The sequence below is a fragment of the Orcinus orca genome, chromosome 7, assembly GCF_937001465.1.
Source record: "Orcinus orca chromosome 7, mOrcOrc1.1, whole genome shotgun sequence".
NCBI classification, from domain to species: Eukaryota; Metazoa; Chordata; class Mammalia; order Artiodactyla; family Delphinidae; genus Orcinus; species Orcinus orca.
The window spans coordinates 105,364,418-105,386,503 of NC_064565.1; the positions used below are offsets into that span (position 1 = coordinate 105,364,418).

A 22,086-nucleotide genomic window follows, 5' to 3' on the forward strand; every position below is an offset into this window, starting at 1 on the left:
TAGGAAACAAATTAGCGGTTACCAGTGGGGAAGAGGGAACGGGGGGGCAACATAGGGGTAGGGGATTAAGAGGTACAAACTATTATGTATAAAATAAATAAGCTACAAAGATATATTGTACAGCACAAGGAATATAGCCAATATTTTATAATAACTATAAATGGAGTATAACCTTTAAAAATTGTGAATCACTATGTTGTACATTGGAAACTTATATAACATTGTACATCAACTATACCTCGATAAAAATAGAAACATATGGGCTTCTCTGGTGGTGAGTGGTTGAGAGTCCGCCTGCCGATGCAGGGACACAGGTTCGTGCCCCGGTCCGGGAAGATCCCACATGCCGTGGAGCGGCTGGGCCCGTGAGCCATGGCCGCTGAGCCTGCGCGTCTGGAGCCTGTGCTCCACAACGGGAGAGGCCACAACAGTGAGAGGCCAGCATACCACAAAAAAAAAAGAAAAAAAAAGAAAAAGAAACATATGCAAAAATTCTGATTAGGGAAAAAAGAATAAAGTGGTAAGCTTTTATGTCTGTAATTTCTTCTCCTAAAACAAACAGTGTCCACTTCCTCATTCATAAAGTGAGGGTAGGACCTCTCCAGATGGTTTGGGGATAAAGTATGTGGAAACAATTTGAAACACGCTAAGTACTTTTGAATATTAGACATTTATATTCCAGGTAACAATCCAAGTGATCGGAGACTATTAATTTGCTCTATTATTAAGCTTAGTAAAAGTGGGGTTGCTGTTGCAAACTGAGGTGATAGATGATACAATTTACAATAACTGACTTTGTTGTAATTGCTATGTATCCAAAACGAGTTCTGTTCTGGCTGAAATCTTTTATGCGTTTCCTGTAAGTCTCCTGGGGCATTCTAATCCCTTTGTAGATTACCCTGAAATTTTTAGGACTACATTAGAGTTTGGACTTTATCTTAAAAAAGATTTTAAGCAGAGAAATGACATGATTGACTTGGTATTTTGGAAAGGTCACTTTGGGTACATTGTGGAGAAGGGATTAGGGGTGGTAGTTCAAGGGGCAAAACTCAAGGCACGGAAATCACTTAGGAGGTTGCAATAATCCAGAGGAGAAATGATAGCAGCCAGGCTGGGGAAATGGCATGTGTTGGGGCAAAAAGTAATAATAATAGATCCGAGGAATCAACAGGTCATATACCAAGTAACCATAAACAACCAGAAAGATACAAACGTGAGTGAAAGCCCATCCATTGGATTGGACCTTCTTGGAAACTGGAAGTAAATGATGGAGCCTGCTTTGCCACGCCTCCAAGGACACTGCTGTTTGAGTTGCTGAGTGCTTCATTCAAGAGCCTGTCCTGGACCCAGGTTGGTTGCAGTAGGCATTCCCAGTCACTTTCCCCTAGTTTTTCCCTTGTTTGGGTTGCTGGGGCCCCAGGTAGGTTCCCAGGCTGGGTGCAAACAAAAGGGGAGAGAGGTTCATGGGAAGGGAAAGGACATTTCATAAATATTAGTGATTACCGTAATAATTTCTCAGAGTAATTGTTCATAGTATTATAATTGCTTAAAAGAGCAGCTATGGAAGCACCTGTTTTGTAGAGCAAATAACAAATATTAACGTTAACTAATGGAAAGGTAAAAATTGAACCTCTATCAATGGAGCTTTCAAAGGAGAATGTGAAAAGAAAGCATAGTATACAGAGTCTGAGAACTTGTATGTGCCTATAGCAACAAGAAAACACAGAGGAAAGGTAAACTTCGGACCATTATCATGGTGGCTACAAAGTCTCACTCTCTTGGGAAAGACTCCTGAAACTTTGCCCAGAACAAACATACTCCAGCCCTGTCAGATTGATAACATAGTTCATTGAGAAGAAAGTAAGAAAACAGAGGGGCCTGGGCAAATTTCTTGAACTTTGTTCAGAAGAGCCTTGAGAATAGAATTGCGTGAAGGACATTCCATCAGAATTACCATAGTGATGGTCCTCTATTTGACTTTAACCCAAGCCAGTCACTCTCAATGAATTATGGTAACTGTGATGGTTGGGTTCACAGTTTATGTGGTGTGTGTGTGAATGAGAGAGAAATATTATCTTTATGACTAATGCATCTTATGAAAACCAGAACAGTGACCTTTGTCCTAAACTGTCCCCTTTAAGGCCTCTCAATCTAGAGAGAATGCTGTTTCCTTTTAAACTTAACGAAAGGAACATTTTAACTTAAACTACAGTAAAATAGAAAAACGTCATCTTCTTGTTAGTAGGAGTTAGCTATGGTAAAATGCACAGGAAACAAAATAAAAAGAGGAAGTGATTTTTAGTTATTCATTTCCAAGGATAGGCTTTTGTAATCTATAAGGCAATCTAAACTATCACCTTCTCATTCCTTAATTAGAGCTGAGAAGTGGAAAGAGGAACCACACTCGATCGCCGGAATCTCAGATCTTCAAACCGGACAGTGTTGATTTCCTATCACCATGGCCACTTCAGGACTTAACCACGGCAGAGGTGATTTATAAATTTTTGTTGAATTATTGAAAAGTTATGCATGTTTTATTCACTCATATGTACCCAAAGCCAAGCACATAGTATATGACTGGTAAATATCGATATTTGTTGACTGAATGAATACCTAACCCCAACGCAAACCATGACAAAGTTGGTCCTCTGCATTCTTCTACCAGAGGTTCAGTGACCGGTTCCTCTGTTTCAATATCCCCTTCCTCCCTCGTGGTATCATTTGAGGAAGAGCTTAGTACGGCAGTTACTTGCTCAGGCTCTAGAAACAGACAAGCCTATTTTTAAAAAACAGAAACTTAGTTTTACTACCTACTAGGTGAACAATTAACTTGACCTCTAGCCTCACTATCTTTACTGGTAAAGGAATAATAGTACCTACCCTGGAGAGTTGCTGTGAGGCTTAAATCAAACACAGCACAGAAAGCATGTAGCCCAGTACCTGGTAGATGGTAAGCACTGAGTAAAGCGTATATATCACATATAGTTTTTTAACTGCAACCCTGTTTAAACTTTGTATTTCTCCAAATATTAGCCTACCCACCACCACCAAAAAAAAAAAAAAAAAAAAAGTGGTTTCCAACCTGGGTTTTGCTGATCCCTCAGAGGTTCTGTAACTGTTTGATATCAGTTTCACTTTGCTAAAGATACACCTTGGGAAGGAGGAAGATACTGAGAAGGTGGGAGTCAGGATCCCCATTCATTTCCAACAAGAGCAGTTTCACTTTGATTTCTTTTATAAATTGGAGTTATTTGAAGATTTAAAAAAAATCCCCCTGCTAAAGTCAAAGTTTGAAACCATGATCCTACACGACATTGCTTCTGCTCATCTGTTTTAGTAGAGTTGTAAAGAGATCTAGGTCTACTCCTTGCCAGTAACTGGCTGGGGTACCTTGGGCAAATCCCTCATCTTCTCTGCTGTAAGCTCCCTATTCCACAAAATGTGTAGTTTGGAAAGAAAACGTGTAAGGTTCATGTTTTCCTATTAGTTTTATTTCTAGAGATCAACAAAACTCCTACAGAAAAGTTGTTTTGAATAGCTTGTTGAATTAAAATTTTCTCACCATTTACCTCCAATAACCTGGTACACAAGTAAACATATGTTGACTGTTAAACAAATGAGTGAATGATTTAGTTGTTCATTAAAATGGTGATGGACCCTCATGGGTCCCTGCTTTGCTTAAAGGAGCTACGATGGGGTATGACAGGTCTTTTCTACCTGCTGAGGGCCCGGGGAAGATGACAAGAGCATGAATCAGACGAGTTAGCTCCAAGTGAGTAGGAGAAGGAGCTCCGGGTATGCTGCTCTTCTTATCTCCTAATAGATTGTGAATCCAATTAATCAATCAGTCCTGCCATTCACATCTCCCAGGCTTATGTCAAATCCATCTCTATTCTCCTTTGCTAACACAGTAGACCAAGCCACCATCCTCTACTCTCGCCCTACAACAGCCTCCTTAGGGTCTCCCCACTTCCACTCTTGTTACCTCCAGTCTCTTCTAATTAGGTGCTCATTCTCTATCACTGGAACTTGCATGTTTCTTTCGGGGCACTAGCACACATTTGGTTTATTTTCTGTTTCTCTCACTAGACCGTGAACCCCACGAGGACAGAGACCTTTCTTACTCATCCCATCTTATTCAGCCCATCTCCACTCCTCACCTAGTGCTTAGCACATACCAGCCTTTCCATAGATAATCAATGAATGAATGCGTGGGAATTCTCAAAGGCTCAGAGACCCTGTCTTAATTCACCTTTGTGCTATCGGCACGCAGGGCAATGCCCGGTGCAAAGCAGGCATTCCCTACATACTTGTTCCACGTGTGGGTCAACTGATGAAGGGATGACTCCTTTCCAGGTTTTAGACGACAAAACCGTATTTGAATCTTCACTCTGCCAGCTGTGTGACTTTGAGCCTGGCCTTCATTAACTGCCGAATGAGCTAACAGTTATTTCGCGGGGTTGCTCCAGGATAAGCTCAGGCTGCTGAAGGGCTCTGCACAATGTCTGACACGGTGTGTACTCAACGCATCACCACTACCAGTGGGGTAAGGTGCAGGGAAGAAATCTAGAAGAATCTAGAAGAGAAGAGGGAGGGGCGGGGCGAGAAGCTCCTTGCCGATACTGCGTTCTACGGCCGCGCGCTGGCTGGCCCTCCCGGCTCGCCGTCCGCCCCTCCCCCTCCCGCCGCCGTCACCCGGGAAACGGGACGCTATCGCCAGCCCGCCGACCTAAGCGAGTTTCATGGCAGCCACGAAGAAAGCAGTTTTGGGGCAGTTGGTGGGAGCAGTGGACCAGAGCACAAGCTCGACGCGCTTTTTGGTTTTCAATCCCAAAACAGCCGAACTACTTAGTTATCATCAAGTGGAAATAAAACAAGAGTTTCCAAAAGAAGGATGGGTAGAACAAGACCCTAAGGAAATCCTGCAGTCCGTCTGTGAGTGTATAGAGAAAACGTGTGAGAAACTTGGACAGCTCAATACTTCTAACATAAAAGCTATTGGTATCAGTAACCAGAGGGAGACCACTGTGGTCTGGGACAAGTTAACTGGAGAACCTCTTTACAATGCTGTGGTGTGGCTTGATCTAAGAACCCAATCTACCGTTGAGAGTCTTCGTAAAAGCATTCCAGTAAATAATAACTTTGTCAAGACCAAGACAGGCCTTCCACTTAGCACCTACTTCAGTGCAGTGAAACTTCGTTGGCTCCTTGCCAACGTGAGAAAAGTTCAAAAGGCAGTTGAAGAAGATAGAGCCCTTTTTGGGACCATTGATTCATGGCTTATTTGGAGCTTGACAGGAGGAGCCAGTGGAGGCGTCCATTGTACGGATGTAACAAATGCAAGCAGGACGATGCTTTTCAACATTCATTCTTTGGAATGGGATAAAGAGCTCTGTGAATTTTTTCAAGTTCCAATGAAAATTCTTCCAAATGTCCGGAGTTCTTCTGAGATCTATGGCCTAATGAAAGCTGGGGCCTTGGAAGGTGTGCCAATATCTGGGTGTTTGGGGGACCAATCTGCTGCATTGGTGGGACAACAGTGCTTCCAGGATGGACAAGCCAAAAACACGTATGGAACAGGCTGTTTCTTACTATGTAATACAGGCCATAAGTGTATATTTTCTGAACATGGCCTTCTGACCACAGTGGCTTACAAACTCGGAAGAGACAAACCAGTACATTATGCATTAGAAGGTTCGGTAGCTATAGCCGGTGCTGCTGTTCGCTGGCTCAGAGACAATCTTGGAATTATAAAGACCTCAGAGGAAATTGAAAAACTTGCTAAAGAAGTAGGTTCCTCTTGTGGCTGCTGTTTTGTCCCAGCCTTTTCAGGGCTATATGCACCGTATTGGGAGCCCAGTGCAAGAGGGATCATCTGTGGGCTCACCCAATTCACCAATAAATGCCATATTGCTTTTGCTTCATTAGAAGCTGTTTGTTTCCAAACCCGAGAGGTTTTGGATGCCATGAACCGGGACTGTGGAATTGCACTCAGCCATTTGCAGGTAGACGGAGGAATGAGCAACAACAAAATTCTTATGCAGCTACAAGCAGACATTCTGTATATCCCAGTAGTGAAGCCCTTGATGCCTGAAACAACTGCCCTGGGAGCTGCCATGGCAGCCGGGGCTGCAGAAGGGGTTGGCGTTTGGAGTCTCGAGCCTGAGGATTTGTCAGCTGTCACGATGGAGCGGTTTGAACCTCAGATCAACGCCAAGGAAAGTGAAATTCGTTATTCTACATGGAAGAAAGCTGTGATGAAGTCCATGGGTTGGGTTAGCACTCAGTCTTCGGAAAATGGTGACCCTAGCATCTTCAGTAGTTTACCCTTGGGCTTTTTTATAGTGAGTAGCATGGTAATGTTAATCGGAGCAAGGTACCTCTCAGGTGTGCCATAAATAATACCAAGTCATGGATTCCAAAGATGTGAGCTCTTTACCTGACAAGAAAATTCAGTGGTTCTGTCTTTTAATGTGCTGACACTATTCATAGACTCTGATTTTATTTGTAAGCCACTTGCTGCATGACCCTCCAAGTAGACCTGTGGCTTGAAATAAAGAAAATGCGGCACACACAAAACAGTGATTTCTCAATTAGGAACCAAAAAAAAACAACCGCAAGTTTTGCATACAAAAAGTCACAAACAGCTCCCCTGAACTACCCAGTGGTTGTTATTTTTAATCTAACTTTCTATTAAAACGTTGAAGGAGAAAGGGGCATGGTGGGGGGATGGGTAGTCAACTCTGCTGTTTTGCCCTCTTCCAGATCCCTTCTAGCAATGACTTGACAGCTACCTGCCACTTGGTGTTGGTCAACTATACAGGAAGATTTACAAAGAAAATGTAGTGGGCGCTCACAGCATGAGGCACAATTTAGAATCCATCCATTTATTTAACACATAATTGAAACCCTTCACTGGCAAATCTTAGGGTAAAGACTTGAACCCTAAACACAGCCTGCAAGGATCTGGTCCTTGGCTACCATTTTTGACTCATTTCACTCCATTCTCCTCCTTGTTCCCTGAGCTCCCACTATTTTGGTCTTCTTTGACTTTCAGCCACAGGACCTTTGCACATGTGCTTCCCTTTGCTTGAATTAGATTCACCGTTATAATTAAAGTCAAGGTCACTTCTTCTGAGACTGACCTTCCAGTCTAAGTCCTAGAACCTTCTCATTCACTCATAGTAGCATTTTACTTTGCAATTACACACCCAACTGTGTGGTTATTTTCCTTATGCTCCACCCCCCCATAATTTGTACCCTCTGGGAATCGATGAATGACTTGGTTACTGAGTGTATCCCCAGCGCCCAGAATGGTTCCCGGCACGTGGGAGGTATTCAATAAATGTCCTTTGAATGAATAAGCGAAAGTTTTCCAAGATTCGTATAGGAATCTGAGACACAAAGATGAGGAGGCCCCAGAGTTTGGGGGTGGTGTGGGGAACACAGACCAACAAACAGATGGGTACCAAGCTCCAGAGAACCTAACTCCTGCGCCTTCCTCCAGCTGGTGGGAGATCCTAACCCTTTCCCAGCTGCAGACACCCTCGGAGGAAGAGGTGGGTTTAAAGGCGCATGCTGAAGCCTCGCGCACAGTAATCCACCCGTTGAATCAACCAGCCCGGTGGAGATCCCAGGTCTTGGGCGAAGTTGCAGGAGCCCGCGTCGCCGAGCTCTGGCAGGGTGCCAGGTGACCCCTCTCGTCCACCCTTGTGCCCAATGCGGCGCGCCAGCCAATGCGCCCCGGGCGCCGCAGCTGCTCCCGAGCCCGGGCGCGTGATTGGCAGCCTCCAGCCTCAGCCCCGGCGCGCCCTCCCACCCAAGACTAAGTCCAGTCCGCGCCCACTCCGGGGCGGTCGCCGCCTCCTCTGCGCCGGGGTGCTGGGCGCTGGGCCGGCAGGCAGCGCACACCCGGCAGGCGCCGCGGAGCAGCGAGGTCCCAGGCGGCAGCGCTCGGCGCAGTCCTCGCTCCGGCCGGGCCATGAAGGTCGAGTTTGCGCCGCTCAACATCCCGCTGGCGCGGCGGCTGCAGACGGCGGCGGTGCTGCAGTGGGTCCTGTCCTTCCTTCTGCTCGGTAAGGACTCCCGGCCACGCAAGATCCGGGCGAAACACCGCGGTGCCTGGGGCTCCGTCTCCCCCCTCCCGGACATCACTAATTCCCTTGTAAGCCAGAGCAGGCAGGTCACAGAGGGCATTTGTAGCTAATTTAGGACTCCCCTCTTTGATTCATCTTTCCACGTGAACCTTGTAGCAAGCCACTGATTGGCAACTTTATTTTCCCCTGTGCTGTTTTTAAAACTCGAGGTGTACTTTACCCACAGTAAAAGGCACAGATTTTAACTCGATGAGTTTTGACAAATGTATACAGCCAAGTGTAACCACGACCCAATCGAGCTATAGGACGTTGCACTTAAGCCCCTCAAAAGTCGATAAACTCGTTTCTTGAATTATCGATTCATAAATGGAAAAACAATGCCCAAGGATTTGAAACCTGATTCCTTCCTTATCCTCCCCCCCTCATAACAAATATCTGCGTTAGCTTTCCCGTGTTGAAGATTTTCCGGATGCAGAAAGCTACCTTGCTGCAAAGAAGACTGCACCACACGTTAGGTTGGGTTGGATGGCCTCTCTCTGTAAATAATTCGACCCAGGAGAGTGTGTTCTAGCCAGTTGCCAAATTAAGCCCAGGTAGAAATGTGCAGGAGCCAGTCACTAGATGGGGCAGGGGGCTTATCTGGAAGCTTTTTCTCTGGATGTTTGTTCTGCCCTTGAGGGGGGTGGGGGCATGGGGAGGGTCAGGGGAAAGGAGGGGGTGTAAGAGGACAGGAATTACTGGGAACTTAAATTTTCTTCAGAAGGCCCAAGTCATTTGTGTGCTATAAGTTCATGGGTGGTACACTGTCCAGGCCACAGTAATAATAAATTCATTACACTGTAGAGGTTTACAATTTTGAAACCATTTTACATTTTGAATGCCTGGATCAGTGGTTCTCAACCCTGGCTGCACATTAAGGTCACTGGAGGAATTCCTAAAAAATAAGATACCCAGGCTCTATCCCTAGAATTTTGAATTCATTTGTTTCAGAAAGGAACCTGCACATCAGGATTTTTTTTTTTTTAATAAACTCTCCAAGTACAGCTAGAGTTTATTGAAAAAGGAAATTCAAATAATTAACTCATTAAGTCCTCCTAGGCCAAACTGTTGAGACAGCATTACACTTTGTTTTGCTCTAGGCCAAAGTACCATTGAGGTAACAGCTACACTTATCCCGGGCCTTGTGTGTGTCAGGTACTGTTCTGCCAGCTACATCTTGGCATTTGCCATCTACCTCTACAGTTCTAAGCACCATACACTATTAACCATGTAATCTTCACAACAGCCCTGTGGGGTAAGGACTGTGTCTTCCTGTGCTCATTGTACCGCTGAGGGAACTAAGAGGTGAAGTGAACTGTTCAAGGTCACACAGTTAGTAGGAGGTGGAGGGGCTGGGTGCAAACCCAAATATTCTACCCAGAGTTCCTGCTTTAACCACTGTGCTGTCCAATTTAATGCCTTGAAACTGGAGACTGACTTTCTTGCTCATCAGCCAGCACATCTCTGATAGCCCACTGTCTTTTCCTTCCATGGCCCTTATCATTGCTTGTATTTGTGTGTGTCTGTGGTTACTTGAGAAAGGTCTCTATGGCCATCTGTAGGAGAGCAGAATTTGCCAGCCCCAAGTATGTTTCTTTGGTATATTAATTATTTTAAGCTGGTTATTTTCTAAGAAGCAGCAGACATGGGAAAAACTCTGAAAACCTAGTGGGAGTTACCCTTTTGTAAGAAACATTTACATTTATAAGGGAAATCTCCATTTGTAAGGGTGTCTCCCTTGCTGTACCAGGAAGAGGATGATGACCAAATCTCTAAAAACCTACCAATGAAGGAGGCAGGGACTTAAATTTGCATAAAACCTTACCCTTCCTTACTGTGCTTTTCCTCATAACCTCCCATAACTGACTCAACCCACCTTCAATATCCTTTTTTGTCTTTAGCTGAGGATGGTATTTTTTTCTTTTTTTTTTTTTTTTGCGGTACGCGGGCCTCTCCCATTGCGGAGCACAGGCTCCAGACGCGCAGGCTCAGCGGCCATGGGTCACAGGCCCAGCCGCTCCGCGGCATGTGGGATCTTCCCGGACCAGGGCATGAACCGGCGTCCCCCGCATCGGCAGGCAGACTCCCAACCACTGCGCCACCAGGGAAGCCCTGAGGATGGTATTTAAGGGGAGGGTTTTGGCCGTTTTGGCAAGTTACTCAGTTTTCCTGGGTCTCCCCCAGGCATACATATCATTAAAATTTTGTTTGATTTTCTCCCATTAATCTGTCTCACATCAATTTAATTCTTAGATCAGCCAGAGGAACGTAGGAGGGTAGAGGAAAATTTCTTCCTCCCTGATACATCCTAGTTCACAGGCTCAGTGAGGGAGTACCCAGCCCGTGCCTGGCCCATGGAAGGCACACAATAAGTACTGGCTGAATGTCTTCACTCTGTCACCCAAAAGGGAAGTGGTCCACCCCACATGTCGCTATTTGTATCAACTCATGTATGTAAATCCCCACAGTGACCCTAGAGGTAGGGGCTAACCCCTGTACTCATTTTCCAAAGATAGAGCTTGGAGGTGTAGTAACTGCTCAAGGTCACAAGGTGGGTGGTAGAGCCTTATGTGTCACATGGGAATGGACTAATGACTTTAGACATGGCCCACCAGTCCTAATTTGAATCAAACTACAGTGGCTTGACAGACAATTCATTTAAATGCTCTTATTGCATGCATTTGACATTCGTGTTACTAGGAGCATATTATTTTGTATTATCATATATTTTGGAAATTTTATTATGAAAAATTCCAAACATACAGAAAAGTAGAGAAGGGTATAAACTCCCATATACCCATTACTTGGCTTTATAATTATTTTAACAATTTGCTATATTAGTTTTACCTATTTTGCAAAAATATTTTAAAGCAAATCACATTGCATTTTAATCCCAAGTACTTTAGTATGCCTATTATAAAATTATTTTACAAAATTATAGTAACATTGTCCCATGTAGCATAATTAACATTAATTGCTTAAAATCATCTAAACCAAGTCAATATGCATATTTCCTAAAATTGAGCCCCAAATACACTTTTATGTGTGACTTACTTGAATCAGGATCCAAAAAAGCCCCCTGGGTTGCATTTAGTTTTTAATTTAGAACAGTTTTCCCCCCCATTTGTTTTCTTGCCAATGAAGCATTGAAGAAGCCGGGTTATCTGTCCTGCAAGATGTGTCTTCAGAAGTTCTCTGATTGCTATTTTGTAGGGTTAACATGTTCCTCAATTCCCTGTATTTCTTCTAAAATGGAAGTTGGAGCTAAAGGTTTGATTAGATTTAGGTGAAACCTTTTTGCAAGTCCTTTGCCGAGGTGCTGCCGTGTGCTCATGTTGCGTTATGTCAGAATGCACATAGTGCCTAGCTGTCCCTTATGAGAGTGGTCAGTGGGTACAGGTAGGAAGTAATGTGAGGGGTGGTAATTGACATGCTGCAAATAAAAGTTCCCTATTGACCGTTGACCTTTCGCCTAGTCTCCATTAATGATCCTTGACCAAATTAACTGTTTTATTTGGGACTACAAAATGGTAATTTTCATATTCTATCATTCATTCTTCACATATTAACTAGAACTTATGCCAGGAATAATTTTTCCTCATCATCTAGGGCCATTGATTACCCTACAATTCAATTCTTATGGTAAAGGCAGTATAAACGCTTACCTATTTCTTTCCATTTTAATTATTTTAAAGTAAGGAGTTCATGTAGTATCTCCTTCCAATGGTGATAAGAGAAGTTTTATTAACTATGTATTTTAAAGTCTCTAAATCAAAATCTTGGAATGCATTTTTCTTTCCACCATCAGGAAATGAGTTTAAGCTATTAGCACTTGGGATTTTTTTTTTTTTTTAAAAAAAGCAAACTGTTTCATTTAGTCATGAAATCAAATACTGTTTCCTTGAGATAAATGTTAAGTGCCTGTCTTCCAATCTTATAACATTGTATTATTTTTAGGTGTGCGACATAATAATTTGATATATGTCTATTGCAAAATGATTTCCACAGTAAGTTTAGTTAAAATCCATTACCACACATTTTTTTTTCTCTTATGTTGAGATCTTTAAGATTTACTCTCAGCAACTTTCAAATATGCAATACAGTATTGTTAACTGTAGTCACCATGCTGTACATTACATGCCCAGGACTTATTTATCTTATAAGTGAAAGTTTTTACGTTTTGATCAATTTTACTCATTTTACCTCCCCCGGCCCCCCGCATACCTCCACCTTTGGCAACCACCAATCTGTTCTCTGTATCTATGAGCTTGTTCTTTTGTTTTGTTTGTTTGTCCACACATGTAAGATTATGTATTTGTCCTTCTCTGCCTCACTGAGTCCACTTAGCATAAAGGTCTATCCATGTTGTCACTAATGGCAGGATTTCCTTTCCATGGCTGAATAATATTCTATTTCATATATGTAGTATATATCACATTTTCTGTATCCATTCGTCTGTTGATGGACACTAGTTGTTTCCACGTCTTGACTATTGTAAATAATGCTGCCGTGAACATGACGGGGTGCAGATATCTTTTCCAGATAGTGATTTCATTTCCTTCAGTAAATGCTGGGAAGTGGAATTGCTGGATCACCTATCTTCCAATCTTAATATTCAAGAAACTGAAACATTACTTACTAGCTTGTGTGCTACCAACCTGCTAACTGAAAAGTGGAAAACTGAAAAAGAGAGGGCCAACATTTATTGACCATCCTCTATCTACAACTCCTTGTGGCAGGGATTATTAGATTTATTTTTTTTAGGTGAGAAAACTGAAGCTCAAGAGGTATGTATCTTACCTAAGACCATGTGGTGAGACTGTGATCTTTTAATGAATGGGTCTATTTATTTACTTATTTATTTAAGCAGCCTTATTGCGACACTGTCAAACAGTTAACTGCACATATTTATTTTATTTTATTTTTTGACTGTGCCGTGCAGCTTGTGGGATCTTAGACCCCCAACCAGGGATTGAACAAGGGCCTTTGGCAGTGAAAGCTCAGAGTCCTAACCACTGGACTGTCAGGGAATTCCCACTGCACATATTTAATGTGTACAGTTTAAGTTGTCACATATGCACACCTGAAAAAAATACTGCCACAATTAAGATAGTAAATATAGCCATCATCCCCAAAGGTTTCTCATATCCATTTTGTAAGCCCTCCTTCTCCCATCTACAAGCATCCACTTAATGTGGTTGCTGTCATTCATAATACTAGTTTGCATTTTCTAGTGTTTTATATAAATGGAGACACAGCATACGTACTCTTTTTTTTTTTTTTGGTCTGGCTTCTTTCACTGAATATAATTATTTTGAGATTCATTCTTTTTGTATGTGTATTAAGTAGTTCATAGCTTTTTTGTTTCAGAGTGGTATTCTAGTGAGTGAATATATTGCAATTTGTTTGTTCATTCATGTATTCATGAATATTTGCGTTGTAGCTATTATCAGTAATACTGCCGTGAACTTCTACCTACAAGTCTTTTTTTTTTTTTTTTTTTTTTTTGCGGTATGCGGGCCTCTCACTGTTGTGGCCTCTCCCTTTGCGGAGCACAGGCTCCAGACGCGCAGGCTCAGCGGCCATGGCTCACGGGCCCAGCCGCTCCGCGGCATGTGGGATCTTCCCGGACCGGCGCACGAACCCGCGTCCCCTCATCGGCAGGCGGACTGTCAACCACTGCGCCACCAGGGAAGCCCTACCTACAAGTCTTAACGAATGTATACTTTCTTTATTCTTGGGTAAACCTAGGAATGGAACGGTTGATCATGTTATGGTAGGAGCAGGTTTAACTTTTTCAGAAATCGCCAAACTTTCTTCCCGAGTTGTTGTACCAGTTTACATTCCCACCAGCACCGTATGAGAGTTCCAGTTGCTCCATATCCTTGCCATCATTTGATATAGGCAGTCCTTTTAATCTTTGCAACTTTAACGGGTGTGTAGTGGTGTCTCTCATTGTAGCTTTCGTTCACATTTCCCTGGTGTCTAATGATGTTGAACATCTTTTCATGTGCTTGTTTGCCATTTGTATGTTTTCTTTTTTTAATAATCTTTTAATTTAGTCTTATTTCATTTTTTTAATATAAATTTATTTGTTTTATTTATTTATTTTTGGCTGTGTTGGGTATTCTTTGCTGCGCACGGCATTTCTCTAGTTGTGGTGAGCGGGGGCTACTCTTTGTTGTGGTGTGCAGGCTTCTCATTGCGGTGGCTTCTCTTGTTGTGGAGCATGGCCTCTAGGCAGGCAGGCTTCAGTAGTTGTGGCACACGGGCTCAGGAGTTGTGGCTCATGGGCTTAGTTGCTCTGCGGCATGTAGGATCTTGCCAGACCAGGGCTCGAACCCGTGTCCCCTGCATTGGCAGGCAGATTCCTAACCACTGTGCCACCAGGGAAGTCCCTGTATGTTTTCTTGGTTGAAGTACCTGTTTAAATCTTTTGCGCATTTTTGATTGGGTTGCTTGCTTTCCTATTATTGAGTTTTGAGAGTTTGTGTTCTTCGGGATACACGTCCTTTATCAGGCATACACTTTGCATAGATTCTTTTCTTCCAGTCTATGGGTTATCTTTTGTGTATCTGAAGAGCAGAAATTTTAAATTTTGGTGAAGTCTAACGTATCCATATTTTCTCTATGGATTGTGTTTTTGGTGTTATATCTAAGAAATCTTTGCTTAATCCCAGTTCACAAAGATTTTCTACGTTTTCTACAAGTTTTATAGTTTTAGGTTTTACATATAGATCTATGATCCATTTTGGGTTCATTTTTGTATATAGTACAAGGTCCAAGTTCATTTTTTTGGCATATGTTTAATTGTTGCAGCTCTGTTGTTCAAAAGAAAAAAAAAGCTGTTTTTTCTTTACTGCATTGGGCTTGTGCTTTTGTCAAAAATCAGTTGTCCATATATGTGTGGATTTATTTCTGGATTATTCTGTACTATTAATCTGTTTATCTATCTTGATGCCATTACCATGTTGTTTTGATTACTGTGACTTTATAATAATTCATGAAATCAGGTAGTGTTAGCCCTCAAGCTTTGTTCTTTTCTTCAGAGTTGTTTTGACTATTATAGGTTCTTTACATTTTCATATGCATTTTAGAATTGGTTTGTCCGTTTATACTAAAAAGCCTGCTGGGGTTTTCATTGGAATTGCTTTTTGATTGAGATTAGTTTATAGTTTAATTTGGAGAAAATTGACATCAAAAAATGCTGTCTTCCACTGTTGAGTTTATTTATATCAGAAGTTTTCAACTTTAGAGTATATCGAAGAATCACCTGGGGACTTGTTAAAATGCAAATTCCCCAGAGATTTTGGTTCTGTAGGTGTCAGGGAGGGCCCTTAAAATTGTTTTCACTTTTTATTTTGAAGTAACTTCAAAAATAATAACTGTAAGTTTTTTGGTAATTTTCTGTATTTCTTCATCAAATTCCCCAAATGTTAACATTTTACCATGTTTCCTTTATCTTTCTCTCTCACACATGTATATCATCACCATCATCATCTGAACTCTTTAAGAGTAAGTTGCAGACATGGTCTGCCTTTATCCTTAAGCACTTCCGCACATATTTCCTAATATATATCTCTTACATAACCACAGTACAATTATCCAAATCAGAAAAATAACAGTGTTGCTGTACTATGACCTAATCCAGAGGTCCTATTCATATTTCAGCGATTGTCCCGCTGATGTCCTTTATCGCAAAGGAACCCACATGTTGTATGTAGTTACATCTTTTTAGTCTCCCTTAATCTGGAAAATTTTGAGGGAGCACATTGTAACATTCACTCTAGTGATTCATACTAGATTCCTGGACTTGCGTAAACACTACTGTGCCTCTTTTATCATGGATTATTTATGTGTTTTTCAGTTTGTAGGTATACAAAGTATTTGTGCTTCTTTCGTCCTTCAGCTTGTAAAGCTTTCTGAAATAGTATGAAAATGAGACTGGTTTCAACTGGATCCTTGTTATAATTTATTTGACTTCATTAGGCAAAGAAATAGGTCCAGTAATGAATTCACTTTTAAACAAGAAAAATGCAGATCCTTGTATGGCAATAATTTTTAAAGGCGATATGGAGCAGACCCACATATGAGGGATACTAGGCTGAAAAATTCTGCAAAGTGTTCTGAGATTTGTCTTTTAGCCCCATCCTCATCCTAAGAAACTCTGGAAGGCAAGTTTTCTTAAAGCAGGAATTTTAAAAATTAGAGGAATGTTATACTTACATTCTTATACTCAGCAGATGACACCGATTGACGTTTTGAAATACAATGCCTCAGGAATAAAAAGGAAAAGAATGTGACGTGCTAAAGGATTTTGCTTGCCTCTCTGTTGTTTTCTTTCTCCATACTATGTTAAATGGTTAAAATAAGTATAGAAACAGTTTTCCTAGGGGGAAAAATGAAAACTTCTTGGATACAAGTGGAAAGGATACACATACAAGTTAAATATTTTAAATTATTTCTTAATTAGTCACTGGTCGCTACTTAACGCAAGTAAGTAAACTTCCACTAGTTTTCACAATGTTTTTCTGATGGAGTTTGCTCATCAGATTTAATAGAATCATGTTAAAGATGAGAATATTCTTACATAAGTAGATTTGTTCTGCAGTGTTTAGTTTCTTTTTTTTCTCTTTAGTGGAACCATTTATCTTTTTAAAATAAATTTTGATTATAAGGTAGTTCATGCTAGTTATTAGAAAAGTTGGAAACTGTAGAAGAGCTTTTAGAAGAGACTAGAAAAAAGTCCATATTCCCATCCAGAGATAACTATTGTAAATGTTTTGGCATATTCCTTTCCTCTTGTTTACCTATTTAAAAAAATTATTAAAATAATATATGCACTAGAAAATAATACATTGGGTTGAGCCATATGAAACTGGTGTTTTTAAAGGTCTCAAGCAGTCAGTGATGGCTGATAGCTAACATTTATTGAGAGTTTCCTGTATGCCATTGTTACCAAACCGAGGTTCAGCTGCTCGCTGCTCGTAAGCCAATAATTCAAGAGGCAAGTGTCAGTAGAAAGCAAAGGTGTTTTTATCAGAAAAGCCGGCAATCTGGGGAGAAGGTGGACTCATGTCCAGAGACCAGCTCTGAAGATTCTGCTCAGCCATGATAGTCTTTAAAAGGAAAAATGGGGGGGGGGGAGGAAGAATCTCAGTGAATCGTCAAGGCAGGAGGTTGGGTTCTGCATCCTTCTCCATTGAGTGCAGATGGGCTGACTCTCTTCAGATGTTATCTTGCCTGTGTGATCTGTCTGCAGGATTGCTTAGGGGGGCTGTTGGGGGTAGAGAGCTAGTCATTTTTTAACTGCTTAATTCTTCATTTTTACTTCTTTTTATCTAGGAAAACAATCAGCAGGTTGGGCAAAGCATGGTATGCATTCAGGAGAGCAAAAGTCAGGAGTTAGTTTCAATTGCTTAGTGATCTCATTCCTATAATTAGGTTCTTGTAAGGTTAGAGGGGAACAGAAATGGGCAAACAGGAAAGGAGCAGAAGAGCTGCTTCCACCATCATACCATCATTGTTTTTGTTTTTGTTTTCAAGTGTTCTCCTTTTATTTATTTATTTGGCCACACTGCGTGGCTGGCGGGATCGAACTTGAGCCCTCGGCAGTGAAAGCGTGGAGTCCCAGCCACTGGACTGCCAGGGAATTCCTGCACCATCATTGTTCTGATGGCTTTCTGTGTGTTATTTTATTTCAGTTTCACTAACCAATTATTTTTCCATATTATAAATAATACTTTATTAAATTTTAAAAAAACTGATAAAGAAGGGAAACTAAAACCTAGAACTTAAAAGAAATTTTCAACTTATATACATCAGGTCTTTGATTGAAGAAATGCCAAAGGCAAAGCGTGTTGTTAGGATTCATTTACTTTTCAAATTCTGCTATCATCTATGGAACATTTGCCGTGGGTCAAACACTACAATACATTTTCATTTGTATTCTCTTGTATTTTAAGTATCCAGGTTGAATCCCTTGAAGCCAGAACGGATGGAGGCAGCAGAGGTAGGAAAAGTCCACGTAAGCACTGAAGGACTTTCCACCACCCAAAAGCTGTCGACCTGGCCACTACTCCTTGCCAAAAGTCTTTAGTTCATGAAAAAAGGAAATGTATATCCCTGATTTTGCTGGAACACTTCTTTCTATAAAGCTAGGGATACCTGAAGGCAGCTTTGAAGCTAAAAGTGGGTCATTGGATCGATCGTTTCCTCTGTATGTGTGAGATTGGAGATGAAGACTTTGCTGCAGATGTAGGGCTCTCTGTGAGGTGCCAACTTGTTCCCAGTCAAATAGCACTTATTATGCATTATTATCAATTACATGTATAATTCATACATTTACCCATCTTTTTTTTTCTTTATTTTATTTTTTAAAATATATTTATTTTTTGGCTGCATTGGGTCTTCGTTCCTGCGCATGGGCTTTCTCTAGTTGCAGCGAGCGGGGGCTACTCTTCGTTACAGTGCACGGGCTTCTCATTGCGGTGGCTTCTCTTGTTGTGGAGCATGGGCTCTAGGCGCGTGGGCTTCAGTAGTTGTGGCACGCGGGCTCTACAGCGCAGGCTCAGTAGTTGTGGCACGTGGGCTTAGTAGTTGCGGTGCACGGGCTTAGTTGCTTCACGGCATGTGGGATCTTCCCGGACCAGGGATCGTACCCATGTCCCCTGCATTGGCAGGGGGATTCTTAACCACTGGGCCACCAGGGAAGGCCCCCCACCGTCTTTTAATTTTGGAAATTTAGAAGTATTTAAAGAATAGCTCAGTATACTTTCTTTTTACCTCAATTCACCAACTCTTAGGATTTTTCAGTGTTTGTTTTCTCTGTTTCTGTAGACACACAGTTTGTTGTTACTGTTGCTTTTTTTTTTTTTTTTGCGGTACGCGGGCCTCTCACTGTTGTGGCCTCTCCCGTTGCGGAGCACAGGCTCCGGACGCGCAGGCTCAGCGGCCATGGCTCACGGGCCCAGCCGCTCCGCGGCATGTGGGATCTTCCCGGACCGGGGCACGAACCCGTGTCCCCTGCATCGGCAGGCGGACTCTCAACCACTGCACCACCAGGGAAGCCCTGTTACTGTTGCTTTTGAACCATTTGAAAGTAAGAAATTAAGTTGTAAAAATCATTGCACTTCATTCCTCAATACTGTAGAATGTGTTTCCTGAAAACAAGGATTTTGTACATAATTTCAATTCCATTATCACACCCAAGAAATGTATCATTGAAACAATAATCTTACTTAATACATGGCTCATATTCAAATTTCCCTAATTGTCTTCAAATTTTCCTTTAAAACTAGACCTGTTCCTATACTTTTTATTTGTTTTTTCATCTTTTATGACACTGATATTTTTAAAACAGCCCCAGCTAATTATCTTGTAGGATGTCCCCTAGTCTGGGCTTGCCTAAATATGTTCTCATGATTAGAGTCAGGTTAGACATTTTTGGCAGCAAGGTCACAAAGGTGATGGGGTGTATTTCCCATTTGATCATAAGAAGAGGCAAATGTCACTTTGTCCCTTTACTGATGATGGTAAACTTAGTGACGATGCATAAACTTTAGCTGAGCCTTTCTGACTTTCAGTACTGGTAAAGGAGTGGGGCATTGCTGCACTATTCACAGTAGCCAAAAGGTGGAGACAACCCACATGTGCATCAGCAGATAAACAAATGGATAAACAAGTTGTGATCTATCCATACATGCGAATATTGTTCAGCCATAGAAAGGCATGAAGTACTGATACATGTTACAGCATGGCTGAATCTCAAAAACTTGATGGTAAGTGAAAGCCTACAAAAGGTTACATATTGGATCATTGCATTTATATGGAATATCTAGAATAGGTAAATCCATCAAAAAAGAATGCAGATTGGTGCTTGCCAGGGACAGGGGAAAGGGAAATAGGGAGTAACTGTTTAATGGGTACAGAGTTTTATTTCAGAATGATCCAAGTGTTTAGGAGCTAGATAAAAGTGGGAGTTGCACAACAATGTCAATGTACTAAATGCAACTGGATTGTTTTCTTTAAAATGGCTAATTTATGTTATGTGAATTTCACCTCAAAAAAAAAAAATAGCGGGAGGCAGCTTCCTCAGTGATGTAGAGAAAGTAGAATCTATGGCAGTTAGGTAAAAATAGAGTATAAGTGATTGGGGGCTGACTTGTGGTTTCTTATCCAGAATGTACCCAAGTCAAGGAAGCTGAAATTTAGGGGAATTCCCTGGCGGTCCAGTGGCGAGGACTCTGCGCTTCCACTGCAGGGGGCACGGTTCCATCCCCAGTCGGGGAACTAAGATTCCCACATGCTGTGATGCAGCCAAAGGAAAAAAAAAAAAGGAGAGCTGTTCCTGGGTGGTGCGGGGGGCTGGCCGCTGACAGCTGCCCCTGCCGCCACCAACATGGAGAGTTTGTACCGCGTCCCGTTCTTAGTGCTCGAATGTCCCAACCTGAAGCTGAAGAAGCCGCCCTGGGTGCACATGCCGTCGGCCATGACGATGTATGCTCCGGTGGTGGTGTCTTACTTCCTCATCGCCGGAGGAATCATTTATGATGTTACTGTCGAACCTCCAAGTGTCGGCTCCATGACTGATGAACATGGGCATCAGAGACCAGTAGCTTTCTTGGCCTACAGAGTAAATGGACAAGATATTATGGAAGGACTCCCATCCAGCTTCTTGTTTACAATGGGAGGTTTAGGTTTCATAATCCTGGACCGATCCAATGCACCAAACATTCCCAAGCTCAATAGATTTCTCCTTCTATTCATTGGATTCGTCTGTGTCCTATTGAGTTTTTTCATGGCTAGAGTATTCATGAGAATGAAACTGCCGGGCTATCTGATGGGTTAGAGTGCCTTTTGAGAAGAAATCGGTGGATACTGAATTTGCTCCTGTTAATGAAGTTTTAAAGGCTGTATCAGTCCTCTGATATGAAATATGGAAAAGGATGAAAAGCAGCAGAAAAGAAACATCTAGTGAAAACATAGGAAGCATATTATAGCTTGGACTAGAATGCGTTCTTGGTATCAAAGAGACAAGCTTATCAGCATTTTTTCCTGCTGGCCTGTACTGACACACCAACGATGTTAAGTGGCATTTTCTTCTTTTTTTTATTTCTTAAAGAAAATATACTTCATTTCTACAACTATAATATTGAATAAAATGATTATTTTTTACAAACCCCTTGACATTTTTTGGAGATGACATTTCTGACCTTCAGAAATTAATGTAAAATCAGGAAGTGAGATCCCATAAGCTGAGAACTCTGGACAGCCTATCAGCTTTACCTGTGGTGCTTTGCCTTTAAACAGAGTGTGTGACAGTACATCATTTCAGATATGTATGTAAGACTGTTTCCTGAACAATAAGATGTGTGAAAGGAGAAGAAAGAAATAATTTTTCTAATAAAAAAAAAAGGCAGTTGAAATTTTGGCCTTCAGTGCAACTTGGTTTGTGAATCTAAACAATTTTTTTTAAAGTATCAACATTAGTTTTGAGAGCTGCACAATGTTTTGGAGTAAATCTTTTTAACTTTCTCTTCTGTTTGACCTCCAGTTTAGGAGACTCGTGTTACCTTGGATTGCTTAGTGGGATAAAAATAGAAAATAGAGGTGATCTAGTCACCTAGTTTTTATAGTGTTTTCTGCTTTCAATCCAATTTAGGATCAAGGGATTAAAAAACTATTTTGGTGCTGTTTATGATATGAAATAGAATCTTTATGCAAGATTATGTTATTAGAGAAAAGTTGTTAGAAGCCCAAATATTCAAAAACAAAAGAATTTGAATTAGTACTGACAACCAATGGAATGTAGCACAGTCATTAAAAATAACACTTATGGAGAGGTTTTAATGCCAAATTTATAATACCAAGCAGCTAAGATGAGATAATCGTAAGTGATCAAATACAGAATAAAACATATGTGTGATCAACTGTGTTAAAAAAACATAAC

At 41.5% G+C, this 22,086-nt stretch overlaps 3 protein-coding genes across 4 annotated transcripts in view; all 3 read left to right on the top strand.

The window, feature by feature from the left end:
• The first annotated feature begins 4,624 nt into the window (after positions 1-4,624).
• LOC101276047 (glycerol kinase-like) lies at positions 4,625-6,586 on the top strand. The gene has a single exon (XM_033423149.2). The coding sequence runs from the start codon at positions 4,743-4,745 to the stop codon at positions 6,396-6,398; it is 1,656 nt and encodes a 551-aa protein (XP_033279040.1). The 5' UTR covers positions 4,625-4,742; the 3' UTR covers positions 6,399-6,586.
• Positions 6,587-7,841: 1,255 nt separating this feature from the next.
• The window catches only part of MOGAT1 (monoacylglycerol O-acyltransferase 1), a 28,286-nt gene continuing 14,041 nt past the window's right edge, over positions 7,842-22,086 (top strand). Inside the window, exon 1 of one of the 2 annotated variants that reach the window (XM_033426753.2) lies at positions 7,842-8,075. In XM_033426753.2, the coding sequence (XP_033282644.1) occupies positions 7,982-8,075 (94 nt within the window). In that variant the 5' untranslated portion in view covers positions 7,842-7,981. The remainder of the gene's footprint in view (positions 8,076-22,086) is intronic. The other variant, XM_004262652.4, reaches the window with a different exon arrangement.
• Positions 20,483-21,071, top strand: LOC101275800 (oligosaccharyltransferase complex subunit OSTC-like). Its single transcript, XM_033426765.2, has one exon. It carries the CDS (start codon positions 20,536-20,538, stop codon positions 20,983-20,985), a length of 450 nt encoding a protein of 149 aa, XP_033282656.1. The 5' UTR covers positions 20,483-20,535; the 3' UTR covers positions 20,986-21,071.

Coding starts and splice junctions, on each gene's coding strand:
- LOC101276047 (XM_033423149.2), top strand. CDS start 4,743: ATGGCAGCCACGAAGAAAGCAGTTTTGGGGCAGTTGGTGGGAGCAGTG.
- LOC101275800 (XM_033426765.2), top strand. CDS start 20,536: ATGGAGAGTTTGTACCGCGTCCCGTTCTTAGTGCTCGAATGTCCCAAC.